This window comes from Bos grunniens, chromosome 6, assembly GCF_055505025.1.
Source record: "Bos grunniens cultivar Pamir isolate PY7600 chromosome 6, Bosgru_T2T1.0, whole genome shotgun sequence".
In the NCBI taxonomy this organism is placed as follows: domain Eukaryota; kingdom Metazoa; phylum Chordata; class Mammalia; order Artiodactyla; family Bovidae; genus Bos; species Bos grunniens.
In genome coordinates this window covers 12,360,347-12,383,273 of record NC_141170.1, presented here as the reverse complement: position 1 = coordinate 12,383,273, position 22,927 = coordinate 12,360,347, and the positions used below count along the sequence as shown (strand labels likewise).

General features: G+C 59.0%; 1 protein-coding gene across 2 annotated transcripts in view; it reads right to left on the bottom strand.

Moving 5' to 3' along the window:
* Window positions 1–35: 35 nt before the first annotated feature.
* The window catches only part of WDR1 (WD repeat domain 1), a 42,921-nt gene continuing 20,029 nt past the window's right edge, over window positions 36–22,927 (bottom strand). The window contains exons 5-16 of one of the 2 annotated variants that reach the window (XM_086407497.1): window positions 22,635–22,815; window positions 15,192–15,269; window positions 14,727–14,807; window positions 14,158–14,391; window positions 10,998–11,090; window positions 9,374–9,525; window positions 8,187–8,274; window positions 6,294–6,338; window positions 5,163–5,273; window positions 3,964–4,137; window positions 2,137–2,281; window positions 36–1,000 (exon numbers count right to left, since the gene is read on the bottom strand). In XM_086407497.1, the coding sequence (XP_086263623.1) occupies window positions 894–1,000; window positions 2,137–2,281; window positions 3,964–4,137; window positions 5,163–5,273; window positions 6,294–6,338; window positions 8,187–8,274; window positions 9,374–9,525; window positions 10,998–11,090; window positions 14,158–14,391; window positions 14,727–14,807; window positions 15,192–15,269; window positions 22,635–22,815 (1,489 nt within the window). In that variant the 3' untranslated portion in view covers window positions 36–893. The remainder of the gene's footprint in view (window positions 1,001–2,136; window positions 2,282–3,963; window positions 4,138–5,162; window positions 5,274–6,293; window positions 6,339–8,186; window positions 8,275–9,373; window positions 9,526–10,997; window positions 11,091–14,157; window positions 14,392–14,726; window positions 14,808–15,191; window positions 15,270–22,634; window positions 22,816–22,927) is intronic. The other variant, XM_086407498.1, reaches the window with a different exon arrangement.

The following is a 22,927-nucleotide window of genomic DNA, read 5'->3' as shown; positions in this document are numbered from 1 at the left end:
GATTCCGACAAACGCAAAGAGACTCCAAATCACCGTGCTTTATATACTTATTTTAATTTCCGCACTGGTAAAGAAAAGGAAGGTGTAAATGAGGACAAGTTAGTTTACAGTGACTCCGTATTTGCCTTTTAAATTAATCTGTTCTCTCGAGGGCAGAGGATAGAAAGACAGGAAAAAACATCAAAGCACAAGAGTGAACTGGTGAGCAGGATGCCTCCCGTCCCGCTAGCAGAGGATCTGAAGGCCTGGAGGCAGCGCAGTAAACACGGACAGGTATGGATTAAGATACACTGGAAAAAAAACAAAAACCAACCCCCACGATTCCATTCTCAAAACCAAGCACAGAAACTGACAGTGAAACGTGGAGTTCCGTGTGCGCCCGTCAGCCTGAAACCAGCGCCACCTGCTCCACAGCATCGGCCCTGCCGGCCCCTCTTCTCGCAGGTACAGAAACCGGAAGGACCCGCAGGTGGGGAGCGCGAGGGGCTGCAAACCCCCCGGGAGCCACGGGAGGGTCTGTGTGCTTTGGAGGCTCTGCCTCTGGAATGTTCTGCGCAGCAAGCGGTGGGTCTGAGTCAGGCGCCACACGTGGTTGAAGGTGCCCGCTTAATTTCCCATGTGCAAACGGTCAGGGTCTAAAGCTTTCAGAACTTGGGACAGACAGGATGGCCCGGCGAGCTGGCAGGTGGGCGGCGGGCCTCCTCCCTCCAGGGGGCGGGGCCGAGGGTGGGCACGAGGTGAGGCCCCTCCCCCAGGAGGCAGGGTGGGGTGGGACCGAGGTGAGGCCCCTCCCTTGGGAGGCGGGGCAGGGGCGGGGCAGAGGAGTGACAGAGGCGGAGCTGCGTTCACCCCACGTCCCTGATTCGGTCTCGAGTTGGTGTGAGGGGGGCTCCTCAGTAGGCGATTGTCCACTCTTTGACAGAGGCGTCGTGCGAGGTCGTGACCAGCGTGTGCTCGTCCAGCCAGGCCAGGCTGCTCACATGGTGAAGCCGGTGCGCATCTGGGGAGAAAGAGGCGGCGGCTTTTGAACTCTGCGGCCACGGGGACACCCTGGCCTGAGATTACCTGCAGGGGTCACGGCAGAAACCCAACACGATCCTCCTGCTCAACCAGACCCCCTTGCCCTCTTCTCAGCGGGGGAGAGTCTGGGTGATGGGAGGGGAAGTGGCCGGGCTCCTCAGCACCCCTACCCGCGCTGGGACCCCTGACACTCGGGGATTAGCAGCCAGCCACCCCTGGCTGCAGCTTCCTGGTACCAGCAGAGTCCTGACAACCAGGGGGGCAGAACTGCCCCTCCCCACAGGGGTACAAGTCTGTCTTTCTGTGCCTAAGGCAACAATATACAGACAATATACAGACAACACACAGACAGGACACAGTGTTAATTCTGGTAGGACCAAGACCACAATGAATAAAAAGGTTGGTAACACAAGCTGGGGAACCCGGCACACAACAGCCTGACCTCAGGCCAGTGCACATTCAGTGACCTGCGACAGCACCCCCCGCCCCCGCCACAGCCCAGACCCAAGGACTGGACTTCCCACCCTCTACTCTGAGAGCTCCTTGCTGCATCTTGAACTTGAGTCTTCCTACAAAACCAGCACTGCTTCCCGTGGAGACCAGGATGGCCCATCTAAGTCTGCTCTGCTCCCCACCCCCATTCTGAACCAAGGAGTGCGCCTGCCTGCACACCTGAGGACAGCCCACTGGTGCCCTTCCCCCACCACCTGAGAAAGAGCTCTTGATGGGGGGTGAGGGTGGGGCCTGACACAGGTGGGGACCCCTCCCCCACCCGACACAACTTTTTTGAATAGTAGAGGATCCCATTTATATTCAACATAAAAGGCTCCCTGTGGGGTAGGGACTGAATGGAAAGGGACCAGAGCCCACATGAGGTGGTGGAAGGTGGGGACATGGGGACAGGAGAACTGAGATCCACCCTGGATGGACATGGTTGCTGGATGGATGCTGGGCACACAGGTGTCCTCTGCATGTCTGCCTGGACCAACAGAGATGTTTGCTGGATGGCCAGGCCTCCCGAGGGGGCCACCTCCCTAAAAGCACAGAAGGGACCCTCGGGCCCTGGGGACGCCTCTCCGGAGCTGCTCAGGGAGCCGAGGTGGGTGGGAGCATCACCTTGGATCTTGACCCTGGTCTCAGGGTCACTCAGGGTCCACACATACACCATCATGTCCATGCCACCCGAGGCAAAATGCTCGTTGTCCGGAGACCAGGCCAGGCAGACGATCTTTGCGTGGTGTCCATAGAAAACGTTGTTCTCCTGGATGTGAATTGAAAATAGGTGGCAGGTCAGGCTCCAGGCCAGAGTGAGTGGGCATCATCTCACCTAAGGTCAGGCTTCTCACCAACTCACCGACCCCTCATAACATGCCCAGGGTGCCCACTGCTCAAAGGCACAGACAGGAGCAGCCCAAGATCAAGCAGCGGCTGCTGCACCCCTCCCAGGATCCTGGGACTCTGGGGCTGTCCTCCTAGCATGTGTCAATGGGCCACATGTGCCCACCTGCCTGCAGAGCTCTCTGCCCTAGGGAGGGGACAGTCAGAAAAGCAGGAATAGAAAGCACGAGAACGTCCTATTGGCATGGACCAGGCCCTATGCGTGTATGGACGGAGGAAGTGGCTGCCCCCCAGACATGTGCCACTGCCCTGGAGCCCGAGTTGGGTGGTGTGCTCTGCAGGCAGACGTCTGTCCACAGGAGCACGTGTCTACAGCATGTGCCAGCCTCGAGCCGCTGTCTTACCAAACGGGTCAATGTGAACAGAGTGTTAATGCTCTCTAACTAAACTAATGCTTTTACTTCGAGTATTCCACCTTGTTCTTAATTCCTAGATTAACCATGATTTTCGAGTTTGCCTCTTTCATTTTTTGTTGAGTCTACGCTGCAGGTTACTCAGCATACTGTAAACTTGTTATATGCAAATGAAATCACTTAAGATGTGATAAATGCAGGATTTGATAAATGTGCTACTCAGGTGGAAGGAACCTCCTAGGAGGTGGAATGTTCTTCATGTTGACGGAGGTGTGGGTCGCAGTCAGAAGCAAAGCATGAGTATATACTTAGGTTCTCATTCATTCTTCATTATATGTAAATTTTACAGCCAAAACTAAGAAACCAGTAAACTCTAGTCAATATGTGGGCTGATATACTTAATGGCAAAATATACACTTAAATGCACTAAAAAATTAGATTACTAGATGGGTAATGTGACACAGTAAAATGGTTAATGGTAGAATCTAGGGGGCAAATTCTTTGGACTCTGCTATAAATTTCAAAGCTGTCCTAAGGGTTGGAAGTTGGGGGTGGGGGGGAGGTTGGCTTGGTGGGGGGGACTGGAGGGACCCCTCCTCCCATCTGCCCTGTGGTTCAATCACACCAGCTCCCTCATACCCAGAGGCTGACCAGAGCCCTCCGGAGTGCAGTCTCTTGTGAAACGGGTCTAAGGCTTTCTCACGCCTCCCAAGCCAGGGCCGGATGAGCTTCCGGGGTCCTGGCAATGGGGTCCTCTTTCACCCATCCACTGCCCAGGGACCCCCCCCACCCCGAGTGCAAGGCCACATCTGGACGACCAGCACTCACACTTGACAGGACTTTAAGTGGCAAGGATATCCAAGAAAAAAAAAAAACCTAGCCTAAGCCCTTTGACAGAGAAGGTCCCAGAAGTCACTGGGCAATACTGCCGAGGTGAACCTACCAGCCCGATTTCACAGCAGCCTGGCCCCTACTCAGGCCCCTAGCTTTTTGGCAACTTTGCTACGAGCCCACAAACTGCTGGACGGCAGGGGAAGTCTCCTTGGCCCACGTCATTCATGCTCCGGGAGCAGCAAAACTGCGTGTCCTGTGCACCCGCCCCATCAGTGATGACCAGGGAGAGAGGCTGTGAACCCCTCCTGCCATCTGTGCTGCCTGGTGTGGGGCCAGGGCAGGCGGCCCGCCCACTCACCGAGTAGCCGTCGGCAACGCTAAAGACCGTGACCACTTTGCTGGCGTCGCACACAGCGAGGAAGGCGCCGTCGTGGGAAAACGCCAGGTCGGTCACGGGGCCCTTGGCCTCCAGGAGCTTGCCCTCGTCCTTCAGCGTGGTGCCCAGGATGGAGTAGAGGCGGACGTTCCCATCCTGCAGGAGGACAGAGGGGCAGCGGGTCACTCCCCTGACATGGGCGCCTGTGCCCACAGACAACACTTGTGCCCTCCCTGCCCCCACCCCACCCCCCGACTCTCCTGGAGCCCATCCTCCTAGAGGGAGGGGCCCGAGTATATGTAAGAAGTAGTGCTTTTCCTCCCCACCGACTCATGCCCGGCTTGGCCACATGCCAGCTCAGGTGCCAGAAGAACTACCCCTTCGTCCCCGGTGCCAGAGGACATGTCCTACAACCCAGCAGCAGCTCTGGTGTCTGGCTTAGCATAGTGGGCAGAATTACATGAAAAGAGGTTTAATTATCTTAAAATCACATCAAACTGCGGATCCCAGCCTCCCCAACCCTAACTGTGATCTGGGTGTTTGGGTGCTCACGAGACTGCCCTTTTTATAAAATTTCCAGTATGTTCCAATCAACTGTCCACAGGCCGAGCTCTGAGAAGCACTTGTACAGGCGTTAAGTCTCCAGCGAGGGCCCCTTGTCCAACCTGACTGTGCACTGAGCCTCACCATCTGTCCCGTGCCCTGTACCCCATGCCCCTCCCCGGCCCGGCAGATCCCCTCGGGCACCAGGCTTCTCTCCCTGTTTTGTCCAGCCTCTGTCCTAGCAAATGCCCCATCCTCGTGGGGTCCCAGCACTTCTCTGCAGGGGCCAGGAGGTGAGGGGAAAGAGTGGACGACGGGAAGTCAGACTCGGGGAAACTGAAGCCCTCTGGCGGGCGCTGCACTGCACGGGTGTGAAGGCTCCCCTGTCCCCTCCCTGTGCCCACAAGGCTCTCCCACCTGCCCCCAGGACCGACACCCAGGCTGAGGCCTTCCTTGCCCTGTGCCCCTAGCACAGCCTGCTCACTGCTGGGACCCTGGTCTCCTGGGGGGGAAGGGGGCAGCCCAGGGAGATTCTCACTTGGGTGGCAGGAGGTAGCCTGGCACCCACACAGCCCTGACCACCCTCCCCCAAATCACTCAAAGACCCTAGGGCAGAGGGTGTGGGGACAGGGCCTTACCGCGCCCCCGACGGCCACTGTCTCACCACCCGGGTGCACGGCCACTACTTCGGGCTCATAGCCGGGGTTGTCGATGCTGAAGCACTTCCTCTGGTCCTTCAGCAGAACGATCTGGGAAACACACAGACAGTGCGGTTAGAGCAGAGGCCCGGGACAGATGGCCCAGGCCGTCCGGGGGTCGGGGGCAGGACAGCGCGGGGCGCCAGGACAGGGCTTCAGCCGCACTAAGTGGGACCACCCGAGGGCCCCGCAGTGTTACTCCCTCATCAGCAGCAATGGTGCTGTCCCTACCCCCTGCCCGGATGTCTGGGTAAGCCATCTGCTGCTTTTGAACTTGAATTCCTCCAACTACACACCAGCGGGCGTAATGACAGAGCTCTGCTAAGCAGACTGTCCTGGGTTCAAGAAGACACAGCACGTGGAAGCGATGAGCCTCTAATCTGACACCAGAAATGAACGGGACCGGCTGGACTTCTAAGTCCTGGCCTTTCAGGTCTGTCCAAAGAAACATCCTTTGCAACCTCCACCCGTGGTGTATGAAACTGCTAGCAACGTCACTGGTGAGTCCCCAGAGCTTGGGGACAGTGCTGGTGGCCCCCCCCCCAACTCCCAACTAACAGAGGGCAAACCGGGCCCCTGGGGGCTAACTCCAGCAGGCAGACAGCAGTGCTGGGAGTGCGGGTCTGTGGAGGCCATCTATCTGTCCCCAGCCCTGGCAGGGAGGGGAGGACAGGACACAGATGGCTCATGGCTAAGCGGCCTGGAGGCACCCACAGCACACCCCGCCCCCTTGTCCCACCCTGGCCAGCTCCTGCCTCAGTTCCCCCGTGTTTGCCAGGGCAGGACAGCGTTGGCGGGCGGGGCTCAGCACCCAGGGGTGCAGGCCCTACAGAAGGGCTCTGCCGACACAGACAGGACTTGATCCTGGCTCAGCCACCTGCTGCCCGGGATGGGGGTTGGCAGGGGTGGAGGGGCAGGGGATGGACACATGCGGCTCATGAACTGTCCTGAGCCTTGGGCTCCCAGGGTTAAAAACCCAGCGGTGCCTAGATAGCCTGAGGATGGAATTCACGGCTCAGAGTAAACGAAGTGCCTCATAAAAAGCAAACAAAACCAGCCGCTGGAGCCTACCTGAGCCACGCACCCTGCAGGTCCCTGGGGTGGCAGGGTCACCTCCTGTCAATATAGGAGCAAACGAGGTGCAAGCCCTGCAGCTCTCAGAGCCAAGTAGGGACTCACATATGGGCTGCACGACTTCAAAGCCTTGCCCTGGCCACCATGCTGCATCTTCCACCCTCTGCACACGGCCCAGGGCCCCCCGATATGGTGACCCTCCTTTGTCCCCATCCCCACCCACCTCTTGCTACCCCTCCTGGTTCTAATTCACTGGACCGTCCCAACAGCGTGGCCTCCACCTGTGATAGCTCTGGCTTGACCCCATCTGATCCCGGCTCAAGCCACCAGCGGTCCCAGGGGCAGGTAGCCCCCCTCCGCCATCCTTGGGGTTTGTTGTGGGCTCTGCTGTGGGGTGGGGGAGGTGAAGAAGCCCAGGCGATGGGCGGCAGCACCCACCTTAAAATCTGCTACGGAAAACTCACCTGGACAAACATTCACCCGAGTCGTCAGCCTGACTCAGGAAGCACCCCTACTGCCCGGCACCCCCGACGGAGAGACGGAGAGCCTTTGTCCAGACTCCGGTTCAAGTCTCCGAGGTGAGACCTGAATGTGGCTGCTCCCTGACCGAGAATCGTGGGCCCCTCCAGCATGGTCTGTGGACCCTACGACTGGCTGTGGGGAGTTCTGGTCAGGATGCCCGAGAGAAGCAGGGGAACAGCAGAATACAACAGGGCAGTCATCACACCTGATCGCATGGGCCATGGACTCCTGGGAACCCAGGACTAGACCCTGTACCCACCAGCCCCTTCTAAGCAGAGCCTCGGGCGGCTCTTCCCAGAACCTGTGAGCTCTCCCGGTGTGACCTTCTAGAAAGGCCACGTCCAGTCTTTCCCACACTCGCTACGGCGCTCCCAGTCCTCAATTCCTCGTGCACCCTCACTGGCCACCCCGCTGTCTGCTGTAATTGCTTGGCGGGAGGGCTGTGTTATCTAGGACACATAGGATTCCACACTCCCCGAAGCAATTAAGCTCCCAGGACGGAGGAGGGGCAGCGAATCCGAAAGACTCTCCGGAGCGGGTCTGTTGCTCGTGCCAACAGGGGCTCTGTTGCACCTGCCTCCTCCACCTTGCACGCTGGGACGCCCAGCCCTGGCGACAGACGGCATCTGCTGCAGAGCAGTGTCCTGGATAAAGTGGGTCAGGCCTGGGTCTCAGTCAAGGGCGGTGTGTTCCGGAAATTTTAAGAAATGGCATGTAGACAGACCTTCACCGCCCTGAATGAGAACCCAGGCTGCCGGGGCTGGAAGAGCAGACCCCGCGGAGGCCCGGGTGCCACCCTCCACCATCACAGGGCCTCGGGGAGGGAGGCACGGCCACTCTCAGCCTCCTCGCTCGCGGAGGCGGTACCAACAGCCTGCTGTGTACTTCCTTGTAACCCGCCCTGTGAGCTGCAAGGGACAAGAAAACTAAAGCTCAGAGAGGGTGAGGAAAACGCCCAAAGCCACACAGCCAAGTGCTGCAGGGCTGGGATCTGCAATGAGTGGACTGAGCCACACTGGCTGTGCCTCTTGTGGGCGGCAGGGACGAGGGACCACCCCGTGCAGGGCACCTGACCCTCCAGTGTGGGCTCTGACCAGGCTGCCCGGGTTCAAATCCCAGCTTTGCCCTTTGCCGGACGCAGCCCTGGGGCAGCTTAGCCTCTGTGCCTCAGTGTCCCCACCCGTGAGGTGGGGATGATGCCGGCCTAACTGATGGGGCTGCTGAGGATTCAGTGAACACGTGGGAGGCCCTCAGCACACGCAGCAGAGCTCTCAGTAAAGAAGGGGAGAACGGCTGTGGAGGGACGTGGGGACCAGACACTGCGCAGTGTGTCTGGACCTTCTGGTCAGACCCGGGTGGGAGCCGTACCTGGCCAATGCACACGACCACGGTGTAGCCCCCGGGGCCGACGGCCAAGCACTTCGGCTGGACGTCCAGTTTCACGACTCCCTGTCCGCTGTGGAGAGAAGGATGTGTTAGTCTCCAGGGGTGCAGGGCAGGCATAGACACTCACTCAGTGAGGACCACAGCTGCTCGGGGACAGGTGGGAATTCCACCCGATCGTGGCCGAAGGAGCCTCTGCTAAACAGACATGGGAGGGAGGAAGGAAAGACTCCCCGACTCTAGGAGAGAGTCGAGGTGGGGGGCTGGGACGAGGGGTGGGGGCGGTGAGAGGAGGTGAAGGCGGCACGTCCCGCATCTGCGCCGAGGGCCGCCCCCCTGCTGCCCTGTCCTGGGTCGGGCCCCATGTGCGCCGGCCAGAGACCCTGGCTGGCACTCCCTGGGTTCAGACAGAATTTAGTTCTGGTCCTGACATCCCAAAGAATCTGGCTTGGATGATGAAGAATCTGCCTGCAATGTGGGAGACCCAGGTTCAATCCCTGGGTCGGGAAGATTCCCCTGGAGGAGGGCATGGCAACCCACTCCAGTATTCTTGCCTGCAGAATTCCCATGGACAGAGGAGCCTGGTGGGCTACAGTCTATAGGGTCGCAGAGTCGGACACGACTGAGTGACTAGCACTTTCACTTTCCCAGCCTTCCACAGCCATGACCAGTCTCCTCCTCAATGTAATTAAACAAACAAACAAACAAATATATATATATATGTAACTGGCACTTTTAACGGGATGGGTGAAAATTGTCATCTTTACTTTTGGTTAATGGAGAAAGACATGGCAACCCAGTATTCTCGCCTGAAGAATCCATGGACACAGGAGCCTGGCGGGCTACAGTCCATGGGGTTGCAGAGTTGGACACGACTGAGGGACTTAGCACTTTTGGTTCAAACTACAAAGACACATCCCAGAAAAATCTGCACACACAAACCACTTCTTAACAAACGGTAAACTGAGGAAAACGCCACAGAACTGAGCCAAACGTGGTGCCTCCCCGGCTGGGTGAAAGGGCCCCTGCGGCAGGGTGACCAGCCCATGGCTCTGCCCTGGGTGCGCTGGTGAGCCCAGGCTTGGTAGCAGCAGCATGGGCCTCCCGAGGGCGACTCCACCACCGATGGGCTGAGGGTCAGGGGGGCGCGTCCAGCCCCGGGCAGCTCTCACCTGTAGTCCCGCAGCGTGAGGTTGGTGTACCGCACCGTGTCGTCCATGCTGCAGCTCACCAGCTGCCCGTGCTCGTCCACGGTCATCCTGGATACCTGGTTCGTGTGGCCCTTCCCAGCAAAGGAGTCGTTCTCCCCCGTCTCAGAATCCCAGTAATGTGGGGCGGGGGGGTTAAGGAAGAGCCCGGCTTAGGATGCGGTGCATGCCCTACCCTGGGGAGGCCATGGCCTGTCCCCTCTCCCGGGCAGCACATTAGGGAAGGGACAGTGGGCACCGGGCCGAGTGAACTTCTTCGTGCACATTCAGCTCCAAATTTCAGGAAGCGGACGTTGTGATCAATCAGCAAGAGAGCACGCAGTGGGAGAGTCCACCCGTCTCTAGAATGAGAACTAGGCAGGTCGCAGGACGGCACTGTCCTGCCACAATGGAGTGGCGCCTCTGTCCGAGGGAGCTCAGAAGGAAGCCCTGTGGGGACCCCACGTACCCGGGCCGATACCCCCTGACCCCCTCGCTTCCTTTTGCCTGCTGTCCAGCCCAGCACCTTCAGTGGGAGGCAGCCTATGCCCCGAGGACTGGCTGATGGCTGCCCAGGTGCCATTTGGCAACCGGTCCCAGGCTGACCGTCCGCTCGGGGTGCCTGAGTGTGAGCTGTTTTTAAGTTATGAGGCTCTCCTTTTACATCAACAAAGAAGCATTTTTGTTTGCACTGAGGATAGTTCCCCAGGAAGCTGAGGGCAATTTCTGCAGCTCACAGGTCTCAGGATGGGAGCCCCCCACCCCGCCTCCGCTGTGGATCCCCCAAGAGGTCAACATCATGGTGAGTGGACACCAGGGCTGGCCGGGGACGAGCAGGGAGGACGGGGTGGTGCCCGGAGTTGGGGTACATGGGGCAGAACCCTGGTTGTACCCTCTTTTCCTTCTGTTTTGAGGGGGCAGAGGGGGACCTCTGCCCTCCTCCCTTGGGGCTACGGGGAACTGTTCCCAGGAGGGAACCCTGTAGACAAGGAGCACCACGGAGGTGGGGGAAGCACGGGGCCTGGGAAGCCCCTCCAGGGGCAGGGGCTGGGCTGCACAAGGGCAGGCCTCGCACGCAGCCACGATGCCTCGCCGAGCCAGGCCCTGCGGACATCACTGGCCATCCTGGAACGGGAGGGTTGGAAGGGCTGCCAAGAACGTCTCGGGGGGACCCCAAAGCCCCGCACCGGGGGACAGGGCATGGGCTCTGCCCAGCTCTGCTGTCGCCGAGCAGAAGCCACTCGAGGTGTCTGAGCTTCGCTTTTCCCATTTTTAAGACAAGGGGACTCCCCCAACAGGCTCTAAGTCCTTCTGGATTCTAATGCACATGGATTCTGCTGCTCGTGAGGGGTGAGGCCAGGACCAGGTCACAAACAGGGAAGTTCAGCAACCAGGCCCTCATGGCCGCACACAGCGAGTGACCCATCAGGTCAAGGCTGTGACCTGGAGCTGGAGGGCCCGAGTGTGGACCGGGCCACCTCTCAGTGGCCAGGACGAGGCAGAGGAGCCCTGTGGCCACCACCTGTCCAGCCTGGCCTCTGGCTCTGTGGGAACAGGAAACTCCCGCCTCTCCTGCCAGGGCCTGTGGAGCCAGCACTGTCAGTCAAAGGATATTAATGTGTCCGTCGTGGCTCCCAGAGTAGATGTAAGACTTGCCGCCGTTTTTATGCACCGTCAGGCACTGGATGGATTTGCTGTGACCCTGCAGAGGAGACAGATGGGTGGGGTGAGCTGAGGACATGCCTGTGTCCAGCCAGTGACTGTCAAACGCTCACCGCCGGCTAAGCCCCAGGGAGAGGCCACGGCCCTCGTGGGCCTGAAACACCGCCCGCCGGCCTGGGTCAGCTGCCTCCTGCTGACCACCCCTTGATACCTGGGTCCCTCTCCACCCAGGCACTTAACCCCGACCTGCGTGGAGGACGGGGGTCTAGCGGGAGCCCCAGCAGAGCGCCTGGGTCTGTGCAGACTGACCCAGGCAGCCGCCCCCCGTCCCCAGCCATGGAGGACAAGCCCCCACCCAGCACTGGGTCTCCACGAAGGTGAAGGAGCAGTACTAAAGGCCCAACTCTCGCAGAAGCAGAACCCCAAAGCCACTGGACGGCCCAGAGAGTCTCCACCCAGAGACCCAGCTCACAGCTCTAGCTCTGTCCCTGGCTCGTGAGGATTCTTCTCTCCTGAGTTCCCTACCCTCACCAGGGCTGTGATCCCACAGCCAGGGCGGTCCCAGGGCTGTGATCCCTCCTTGATCAGCAACAAAGGGGCCCAGAACACTCGTGTACAACCAGATGACTGCTTTGAAGGGGGGCATTTTACCTCCCTTTCTAACTGCTTCTGAGATGGAAAAACCCTAAGAGATGGGGTTTAATCACAGCTCTTTCCCCTCCTCAGATGTAGCCGGGGCCCTCTGAGCATCGCTGACTGTTGCCATGATGTGATGTGTGTACTATAAAGCAGAGACATTACTTTGCCAACAAAGGTCTGTCTAGTCAAAGCTTTGGTTTTTCCAGTAGTCATGTATGGATGTGAGACTTGGACTATAAAGAAAGCTGAGCACCGAAGAATTGATGCTTTTGAACAGTGATGTTGGAGAAGACTCCTGAGAGTCCCATGGACTGCAAGGAGATCCAACCAGTCAATCTTAAAGGAAATAAGTCCTGAATATTCATTGGAAGAACTGATGCTGAAACTGAAACTCCAATATTTGGCAACCTGATGCAAAGAACTGACTCATTGGAAAAGACCCTGATGCTGGGAAAGATTGAAGGTGGGAGGAGAAGGGGATGACAGAGGATGAGATGGTTGGATGGCATCACTGACTCGATGGACTCGAGTTTAAGTAAACTCCAGGAGTTGGTAGTGATGGACAGGGAAGCCTGACGTGCTATGGTCCATGGGGTCGCAGAGTTGGTCATGACCGAGCGATTGAACTGAACTGAACTAACTGCTCCTGGGATGGAAATCTAAGAGATGGGGTTTAATCACAGCTCTTTCCCCTCCTCAGATGCAGCCGGAGCCCTCTGAGCATCACTGACTGCTGCCACCACGAGACGTGTTTCATCAGAGAAAGGAACACACAGTTCTCAGGACCCCTGAGTCCTTTCCACAGGGCAGCAACCCACCAGGCCTTACCGGGAGTCTTGCCCCACGCAGCCTGGGAACCCAGACAGAACCTGTGAGCAACGGGATGCATTGGGACTTGGCCCGCCCCATCTGGGGCAGCAAGCAGCCTTGCCAGGAGCCTGTGAGCACTGGGGCTCTCCCGCGCCCCACAGACGAACGCTGTGACAAGCGGGCCTGCTCAGGTGATTCGATTCTGATGCAGCTCCAGCTCGAGCCACAGGATCACCTGGGTGCGCCTTAAAAGTACCGAGCCCTCAGAGCTTCCTACGGTCTCTGACGGCACCCCGACGGGGCTGGCCAGGCATCAAGCCCTTTATGGAAATGTCCAGATGACCTGAACGTGCACTAGGGTTGAGAAGAGCTGATTTAACTCCAGCCCAGTTCCTGGGCTCACCCGCAGCCTGATGTCGGCACCAAACACCCCTCGGGATTCACAAGCTAGCTACACAAGGCCTAAATAGGCAGATGGCCTGGCCTGGCCCCTGCCTCACGGGCACGGTCATCAGGAAAGCCATGAGCCCATGAAAGCCACCAGCTCACAGACTGTGGGGTGCACACACACTGCAGGGTCAGGTAGCTGGCAACCCACAGCCTGAGGGAGGGATTGGGCCCCCGGGGAATAATCCCAGCCTGGTCTACACCCAGGCCGCGGGGCCCAGGCGCGTCCCAGAGCCTGTCTGCATGGCCCGAAAGCAGCTGAGCGAGCAGGGCGTGAGGAGGTGCTGACGTTTGGCCCCAGGGCTCAGCCGCAGGACAGGGAGCCGCTTGAAGCCTTGCTGTGGAGGCCCCTCCCTTGAAAGCATGGCTCACCCAGGGCTGCCAGGGCAGGTGAGGGCAACCCTGAGCACCCGACCCTGCAGCAGAAGCAAGCCTGTGGGCAGCAAGGGGGTCAGAGCGGGGCCCTGAGACACAGGAGTTCCCAGTCTGGCTGCGATTTCCTGAGATGCCACCATCTCCAGGGCTGAGGGAGGGAGAAGGCACGGCCCCACCTGGACGGGACACTCAGGGCAGATGCTGGTGGCCAGCTGGCCTGGGTGAGCCGTCCCGATGAGACGAGGATGGGAGGCAGGGAAGGGGGGGTCTTCCCCAATGCCCTCCAGTATCGCTCCCTGCTGCCCACACCTCGGGCCTCTGCCCCTCAGGGTTCCACGGGCTTCTCCAAGTCCATGTCCGCTTCCAAGTGCCCACTCCCCACCACTGGCTGGTGCCCACCCTGCCCTAACCACACGGGACAAGTGCCTCCCCACTGATTCTCACATTCACACCCTGCACATCGTCCCAGCCCAGCTCCAAGGCCAGCTAGGCCCCCCACAACTGCGGCCACACTCCGCCACATGCCTCGTCTCAAGGCTCAGCATCTTCCTCATCCTGCCTGATGCGGGGGACACAGCTGGTGGGCTCCTAACCGAGGAAGGCTGAGCCCCTTGGGACAAACGAGCCCCGAGAGCAGGGGCCAGGGCTTTCATAACAGCTCAAGGGGATCTCAGCGCCTGGCTTCTCATCTCTGCTAAACTCACATCCCCAAAGCAACCCATGTCCTGCCGTGCCACTGGACCTCCACTCGCCCCAGCTGCCCCTTCTCCGGCAGGACACCCACCTCCCCTCCGGCCAGCCCTTGCAGGCCAAGCTGCTCCGTGGCCCGGCCTTACCTTGATGACCCGCAGGGGTTTGCTGGGGTTGTTTTTGTCCAGGTAGTTGATGTAGCCAGACAGGGAGATGCTGAGGAGGTGGTCCTTCTGCCACAAGCAGCCCAGCTGCTGGTCCAGGACGTTGGAGCCCATGGTAAACGTGTTGACGACAGAGTTCACGTTGACGTCCCAGATTTTCGAGGTTTTGTCTCCGGAAGCAGAGAGCAAGTGGGTGCTATCAGGACTCCAGCTGATCTACTCCAACAAATGGTGGTCACGGGTCAGAGCATTCCACCGGGGGGTAAGAGACTCAGACACTGGAGCTGTGTCCACAGCCCCGGTGCCTGAGCAGAGATGACAGCCTGGGAGGTGGTGGAACACTCAGGGCAAGGACAGGATGAGCATCCCGGCCACAGGCCTCTGTGGGCCACGGCACCCTGTCCCGCGTGACCTTGAAGGTCTCTGCCAGTGCCCCAACTCCTGATCCCTCATCTCAAGCTTCCAACTTCAACCCGCATATGGATGATGACAAACGCAGACAGGCCCCACCATAAGCACTGAGCAAGCCATGAACACGGGCCTATACTCACAGCGTAAATGCCGCCGTCATGAGCCTTGCTTCCTCCCAGCGCACACACTTTCTCTCCTGTCTTCCCATCATAGATGAAGATCTTTCAGGAAATACAAACATGTGAATCACGTACGTGTGTATGAACACACGGATCCTGTGTAGGTGTGTATGCCCGGCCGTCAGCACACTGACTGAGCTCCTCCCACTCATCCCCGCTCCACCATCAAAAGGGTTGGCAACTGTGACTTTAAAGGAATTCATCAAAACTGGATGAATTTGGAGTGCCTTTTAAAGGAGACTGACAGAGAGATGGGGCTATCACGCTTTGAGGACACAGTCTCAAACTGAGTTGCATCCTGGGAGGAGGAGGGAGGGAGCTGCCCGTTGAGACCAGCTTCACTGAGTCTGTCTGTTTTGAACAACCAGAGGCCTAAGAGATGAACGAATGCTCCCCACTCCCCACCTCCCTGGTCCTGGACCTTACCTGGCCGTCGGCGCTGGCCGTGGCAAATCTGTTGCCGTCGGGAGAGAATCGCACGCAGTTGACGAAGCGGCCGTGGTCCTGTAGGAAAAGGGACGGTTAACCAGGGACAGGCAGTTCAGGAAAGCTCTCTACGAGCTCTGAGGCCCACGACCACCATGCATGCGAATGCCAGTCCACGGGAGCCCTCTGAGCTTGGCAGGAGCCCCGAGCGGACACGCCAAGAAGTCTGGCTCAGCCCCCGGCCTCGGCAGGGCCCATCTCTGCCTGCCAGGCCTCCCTGTTGTGACATACACACTCCCCAACCTCTGCAGACAGAAACGCCGCCCTCCCTCCGGCTCTTAAGTCCGCTCAAGCTCAGAACCCCTATGCTTAGTGAGGCTGGAACTGTAAGGCCTCGTTCCTGAGTCCTCGGAGCCTGGCCCGGGGCCCAGCACACAGCAGACGCTCATCTGGGCATTTGCTGAATGAACTGAGGTTTCAAAGAAATTAAACAGCGGCGATGACCTTCCTGGCAATAAGAGTCTGAGGAGATGTGACTTCCAGTGGTGATTCCATTACCTAAAGGAGTAAAAGAAGTCATTCTTTCCTGGGTCAATAAGGGTCTGCATCAGAAAGTGATCCTCTGAAAACCCCACAAGCCATCAATCTGAAGCCTGCCCCGTGCCAGCACGCATGAAGCAACAAGTGTCGTCAGTTCTCCTAAAGGTGCACGGGTCACCTGCCCCCGTGGCCACAGACGCCCCAACTGCAGGAAAAGCAATTTGACTCAATGCAAATCCCAGCCCCTACCAAGGTAAACCACCGACAGTTTTAAAGCCTGAGCTGCTGGGCTGGAAGGAGCTGCACGTGTTTGTGTATAAAGTTTATGGGTTGACTTGTCCTGAAGAGATGACTTCAAATCCCAGGACCTGTGAATGTGACCTCACTGGAAACAGGGTCTTTATGTGTGTAGTCAAGGTAAGATGACGCCCCTGAGGGTGGGTAGGCCCTGACCCAACACCACGGGGGTCCTCGTGGGGGGAGGGAATTCTGGACTCAGAGCAGACACTGGGGGACCACGTTGAAAGTTGTTGCTGAACCACAAAAGACGCCGGGATTCTTGGCCTCCGGAGAAGAATTCAATCCGGGCCAGAGATGAGGCTTGATCGCTCAGAGCTTTTGTGTAATAGAGTTTTATTAAAGTATAAAAGAGACAGACAAAGCTTCTGACATCAACATCAGAAGGGGGTCAGAAAGAGTACCCCCTCACTAGTGTTAGCAATGGAGGTATATACTTTTAATCAGTTATTACAGTGAATCAAAAGAATGTCTGGAGGTTGTGACTAGACCCACTCCCATAATTTACATTTTAAGATAACAGGATTAGCCAGGTTTTTTTCCAGAAACTGTCCTCAGGCAGGATACATTATTGTTATATAATGCTAAGGACTGTAGAGGGGAAAAAGTTTGTCCGTTTCTCCTCCTTGAGAATTCCAGAGCCCTCTTCTCTTTGGGGACCCCTGGACTTATCAACCTGCCTAGGAACTGACTCAACATGAAGATGGGGGCAGAGACAGGGTTACGCACCCCCCTCCCCAGGATGGCCTGTGTTGCCTTTTTTGTTTATCACGTCCACTTATCCTGCTTCTCAGGCCAACCTTTCCGGCTCTCAGGCTTGCGTTCTGAGCTAGTTGGAGAACGGCCGTCTCTCCATTAAAATGAACGAACTTTCCAAACTGGGCCCTCTGACTACCCTTCCCCACGACCGCGACTCTGTCACCCCACCACCTTGAGACCCCCTTGGGAGCCTCAGGTACTCTTCTTTCCCCAGGGGACAACCAGGCTCCAAGCGGCCCAGGTTCTGGGAACCCAGGTCTCTGGTTTCCCGTGCAGAGCTCTGGCTCTCGGCCCTGGACAGGAGGCAGGCAGGCCGGCTGGCTGGTTGAGCGGGGAGCCCGGGGTTCAGATCCTTAACTCCCCAGGCCCATGGCCAGCGGCCTGCTGTCCCCAGGGCTGCGAGGTAGCCTGCTGGGTGGCGAGGGCTCCCGGACTCTGTTCCTGGGGTAGTTCAGGACGAGTGCTGGGAGGGCGTCTCTCAGTCCTCCCAGAACCACCCCATGGGGATGGGAGGATGGACAGGCAGAAGCGGCTCCTCCTGCACAAGGTCAAAGGAAAAACGACCCAACTGCTGCTCTGCACGCCTGCCCACAAGTCTGGTCCTCTCGTCCGCACCTCTACTGGCTGACCCCGCCCTGCTGTTCTGGGTTCCTGGGTGGTGAGGTGGGCGAGGGACGGGGATAGGCCAGCCCCCCCTGGGTCCCTGTGACTGACCCGGCATGCCAAGAGTGCCCTGTGGTGGAGCAGATCATGGGGCCAAAGTAGGGACTATGCTGGGGGGAGTGAGGAACACGCTATGAGCCAGTGGGACCCTGGGTCACCCTGCAATGCCAGCTCGTCCAACTCCGGGTACCGTGGTTCCTTGGGACAACAGGACTAACCCCTCACACACCCAGCTCAGAGGTCAGCACAGTCACCAGGCCTCCCCCCTGCCTGCCACCCTCAACACCCCTGGCCCTACAGGGACGTCACACACGTGGATCTGTCTGTCATCCCACCCCTGAACCAGGCAGGCTGCCGGGCAGGAGTCAAACTGAACAGGGCAGACATCCCTCCGCCCGGGGACCAGGCGCTGTGGCTTTAGAAAGTCTCCCCGTCAGCTTTTCCTGCCACTGGAGCCAAGAGCCCAGATGAGTGGGAGACTGATGTCTGCTCCTGAAAATAGCCAATTTAAAGGGAGGAACAGTGAGCAGACCATTAACCAAAAAAAAAAGGGGGTGGCTAAAAATAGCCAGTTTCACGGGGAGAGGAGGCCAGAGGACAAAGGACCAACGGGCTGGGGGAAACATCATGGAGGGTTCAGAAGACGGAGCTGGGCTCGGGGGCCCCGGACCCTCTAAGGTCCTGGAGGGGCGGTAACGTCCTGCAGGTCCCGGGGGTGCGGGCTGCCCAGCCTCAGGCGCGGCCAAGCCAGAGCTCTGACTGGGGCAGTGCCAATGGACCCTCCCGAGAACCTCCCCACAATTACCCCCGCCCACCCTGCTATTACCTGTGTCCCATCATTACCTCCCCCACTGTCATCGTACCCATCGTTATCCCCCCATCACTGCTGCTCCCCATCACCCCTCCCCGCCACGACTGAGAAACCCGAGATGGGAGCCACCAGCAGTAATTAGGTAATGCACTGAGTCCAGTCACTGACAGGGACACAGAGCCCCTGGGCTCCACTGAACTGACCAGCCCATCAGCTCGGGTGTCCCCAGAGCCCGCCCTGGCTTCACCGGCCTTGGCGGGGTCCTGCAGGGGGACTCCTACCTGCACATTGAAACCCTGGATCATCTGCTCCTGATCCCATGTCACAGGCTTGCAAAGGAACCAAACAGCTCAGATTCCTGGGCCCAGTGCCCCCACACTCCCTGAGGGCAGCAGATGCCTCCATGGTCAGCACCCCAGGAGTGGGTGTCCATCCTGATCTGGAAGGCTACCTTGCCCCCTTCAGCCCACCGCCCCTCCCAAACCTGGCTCTCTCTTCCTCTGCAAGGTCAGGACCCTCTGTCAAGTGCCTGGAGGGGCAGCGCCACGTTTCTCCCCTGCCTCTCCAGTCGCCCTGCAGACCTGCCCAGAGTGACCACTGGACCTGATGGGAGAATCAAAAGGCTCCTTCGAACCCTCCTTAGGCTACTGACCATCCGCAGAGCTTGGCTGGGTCACCCCCTGCCCCACTGACCTTCCAGCATGACCCCCATGGACACGTACACAGCTTTCTGAAAAGCTAGCATGAGGGTGTGGTGGTTAAGGACAGCTCAGGTCACCTGTGTGCCCAGGCCAGGGCCAGTGCAGAGCAGGCACCTGAGACACACTTGAATGCAAAGCTGTTTCCTGCCCTGTCCTAAGGACACAGGACATCACAACAGCCCGGAAACCTCACACATTCAAGCGCAAAATTTATGTGTCTAGGAAGGTGATACTTGCATCGCAGTAGACGGAGGCTCTAGAAGGAAGGGCAGCTCCTCCCACGGGGTGATGTGTGAGACACTCAGGTGCCAGACTATGCAGCCCACCTGGGCGAAGGGGAAGCCAGGCATCCCCTCCTCAGCCAGGGTGTGCTCTGCTCTCAGAGGCCTGGGGAGACACGGGCAGTTTCCAGTCCCAGATCACACAGCCACAGTCTGTGTGATGACAAGCGGGCCTGGGGCAAAGAAGGCCCCCAACGCTTCCTGCTCTGAGCCATCATTTCATCAGGCACACATACTATGGAATGGACCATGGACACAGTCACAGAGGTGTCTGCTCCAGGAGTGCCCACCTGCCCACCCGACGGAGGAGGAAGTAGAGGCTGGAGAAGCATGGAAACTCACCAAGGCCACAGGTGGCCAGGTGCAGACACACAGGTGAGCTAGAGATGCTTAGTGGGCCTGTGACCACACATCCAGATGCACCTAGCCCAGGGATGCCCTCAGCAGGAAGAAGACCCCATAGGAGAGGCAGGGATGGGCAAGGGCCACCTGCCCTCTTTTCAGGCCACCCGGAGGGCCTCAAAGGGGAATCTAAAGCCCTGGGCACAGGACACTGCTGCCCACGGCCTCTGTCCCACAGCCGGTCCCCTGGACTCTGATGTCACTTCCCCAGGTGGGCTGGGGTCAATTTCAGGGGGAATTGGAATTGCAGCACCTCCACCTGGTGCCCTGCAGCCTCTCAGCCCATTTCAGGTTCAGACAAACAAGGATGGCGGGCCGGGCGGGAACCTGGACCGTCTGGCTACAGTTGGGCATGACTCAGCTTTGTCTCCACTCTTGCTCTGCCAACAGGAGGAGGTGGTTTAAACAAACTCTGAACGAGAAGGAAAAACAACAGGACCCCTGCACTCAGGCCGGCAAGGTGACGCGTGGCCACCCAACGTGTTCTGTAACACCGCTTTCCTTCCACCCGGGTCCAAGCCTCCTGGGAGTTGATCTGAACACCAGTTACTCCTTTTTGAGGCAGCAACTTGAACTTGACCCCTCTGGGCTCCTCACACCCACCCCTTACCCCACAGCCCTAAACATGGCCAAGAGGAAGATGGCAGGAACTGGAACGTGGACCAATGGGCAGCCCTCACGTTACAGATTTACTCTGGGGCCATGAGGGTCGAGGCCAGGTACACACGGAGGAGTCACAAGCTGACCTTGCTGTCAGCCCCTTAGGAGGCATTTTAGGAGGGCATGAGGGACCCCGAGCGTCCTCCTATCCTTTCTGTTCAAGGCCAACTGAGCCTCTCAGAATCTTCTCCAGCAGAAGCCCAACAGCTAGCTGCTCATGGACACTCACATGTCCACCAGCGCCTCTCCTTTCGCCCCAGCCCTGGGGGCCATGAACGAGGGCTTTCCTCACCCTGTTACCAGGGGGTGCTCAGGGGCAGGGCCAGCCCGCCGGCTGTAGAGCTGGCCAGCTGCGGTGCCGGGCTGCCACCCAGGACCCCATCCTTGGTCCGCAGCCCCTTCTGATCCCTGCTAGGTCCTTACACAGAAGACCTGGGGACAAGCTGTGTGCCCACCCTGGAGACAGATGTTGGCCGGGGCCACGGGGCGAGGGTGGTACTCCCAGATGAGAAAGGAGCATGGAAAGGGGAAGAACCTTCAGCCAGGTCCCCAGGTGAGCGATCATTTCATCAGGCACATGTACGGTGGAACGGACACATACATACTACAGAAGGAAGACTGGCAGGGGTGAGGAGCACAGGCTCGGGTCAAGTCTGGAAAGAATCCTGGGTCCACTTACCCCCCGCCGCCACTGAGCTGCTGGGTCTAACCCACGTCTGCAAAGAGCAACTAAATCCTTGGGTGGGTTGCGGGGGGCGCGGTGGGGGTGGTTGGAAAGAAGCCCTGTCCACCCATAGCTCAGCCAAGTAAAAACAAACACAACGAGTGTGCGGGGCGTGGGGAGCTGGGCGGGCTAGCTCCACAGGGATGAGCTGGGAAAGCCTCTGGTTGCCACGGAAACCTCCCCTCCTTCCTCCGCTGGGCACCGCGCAGGAAGCCCGGCTACTTGACTCAGCATGACTCATCCGTGCTCCAGAGCACCTTATCCTGCTCAGGAAACATGACCTTGAACACCACCCCACCACGACCAGCAGCCCCGGGGGCCAGCCTCTGGGAGGTGCTGGGGGTGTTGGGAGGGACTCCAGGTTGCCCACCCCGAAGGGCAGAGGAGCCGTGCCCACTGTGCCTCCCAGGCAGCCAGCCAGAGACCCTCCTCAGGGGCCCTGGGATAAAACTGACCCCGCTTCACCACGAACAGGGAACCTGGAGAAGCCCCTCTGCAGCCGGGCCGAGACCCATGTCCAGAAATGCCGCCCACGGCCTGGATCCTGTCCCCGGGACGCCCCAGGGGCCCGCCAAGAACCCTCACCACCGTCGGGCCACGCCCTGCCCGCTCTTCATGACTCACCGCGTCATCATCAGAGTTTACAGACTCCTCAGCGAGCCACTAACATTCTGGACACGTCCCTGGACCTTGGCCAAGCCCAGCTCGGCCGCCTCCAGGGAACACAGCCAGCAGTAAAGGGCTGAGTGTCCTCCACTCTGCAGCTTAGCGAGGTCATGTCCACCTCTACACCAGGGCTGGCGGCCTTGCAGTGTTTTCACACGAGTCGCTGGGAGAGCAGGTCTGGAACCACGACTGCCGGTGGGTGGTCCGTGAGACTCACCGGTGGGCTGTCCGCAGCCAGGTGCCCTTCCTTCTATACTCAGACCCCTGGGGTGGGAAACGAGCCTTGGGGCCGCTCTGGGCCCGGGGAGGGCACTGCGCACAGCCCAACCCCATGGCTAAAATGCTCTCACGCCCGTGTCCCACGCCCACCTTGCAGATGGATGAAGTGAGGCTGAGGGAGGGTCAGGCCCACGTGCAAAGCCTCGGGGACCGAGGCCCTGCAGTCGTTCCTACAGAAGGCTGTGTGGTTCCACTCAGCGTTTAGAGCACGCCCTACAGGCAGAGCACCCAACTCTGCTCACCACGTGCCACCTTACCGGTGTGACCCGCCCTCATCCATCTCCCAGGAGGCGCCGGAGGGAACAGACCCAGACATCCCTGGAGCTCACGTCCTATGCCACACTGGTGGCTCAGTGGGCCTCACACTGGCACAACCAGAGGGCAGGCTGCCTCGGGCCTGGGCTCCCCTAACAGGGCCTCTTCGGGCCAGGATACTCGCCTGGTCAGAGATGTGCCCCCCGCCCAGTACACACACAGTCCCAGGGTACACCTGCTCCCTGCCCACCCCCGAGTGCTGGAACCATGACCCAGCAAACCTGGCATGAACTCTGTGCACGCATGACCTTCTGCCACCAGCATCTAACAGGTCTAGATTCCGCTGGCTTCACGCATAAGCCACAAAGCTCCCCCTAGAACTACCCTCCAAAGACGCTCACTTACACTGATCGTGAACTTGAACTTGAACGGTGGCCCCTCAAAGAATGCAGCACAGTTGTCATCACTGCCAGTCACCAGGCGGTACGGCCGGCTCTGCTTGATGTCCACGCTGTTGATGACTTTGTTGTGGCCCGTGATCTCACCCACGGAGGAGCCGCTGTCCCACAGGAAGACGGCTCCGAACCTTCACCAACGAGAGGAGCCACAGGAGAGAAAGGTCAGGCCTTGCCAGGTCACTGGGACGGGCAGCTGTGTTGCTAGCGACCAGGGGTAGGGATGCCGGCGGGGGGCAGCCC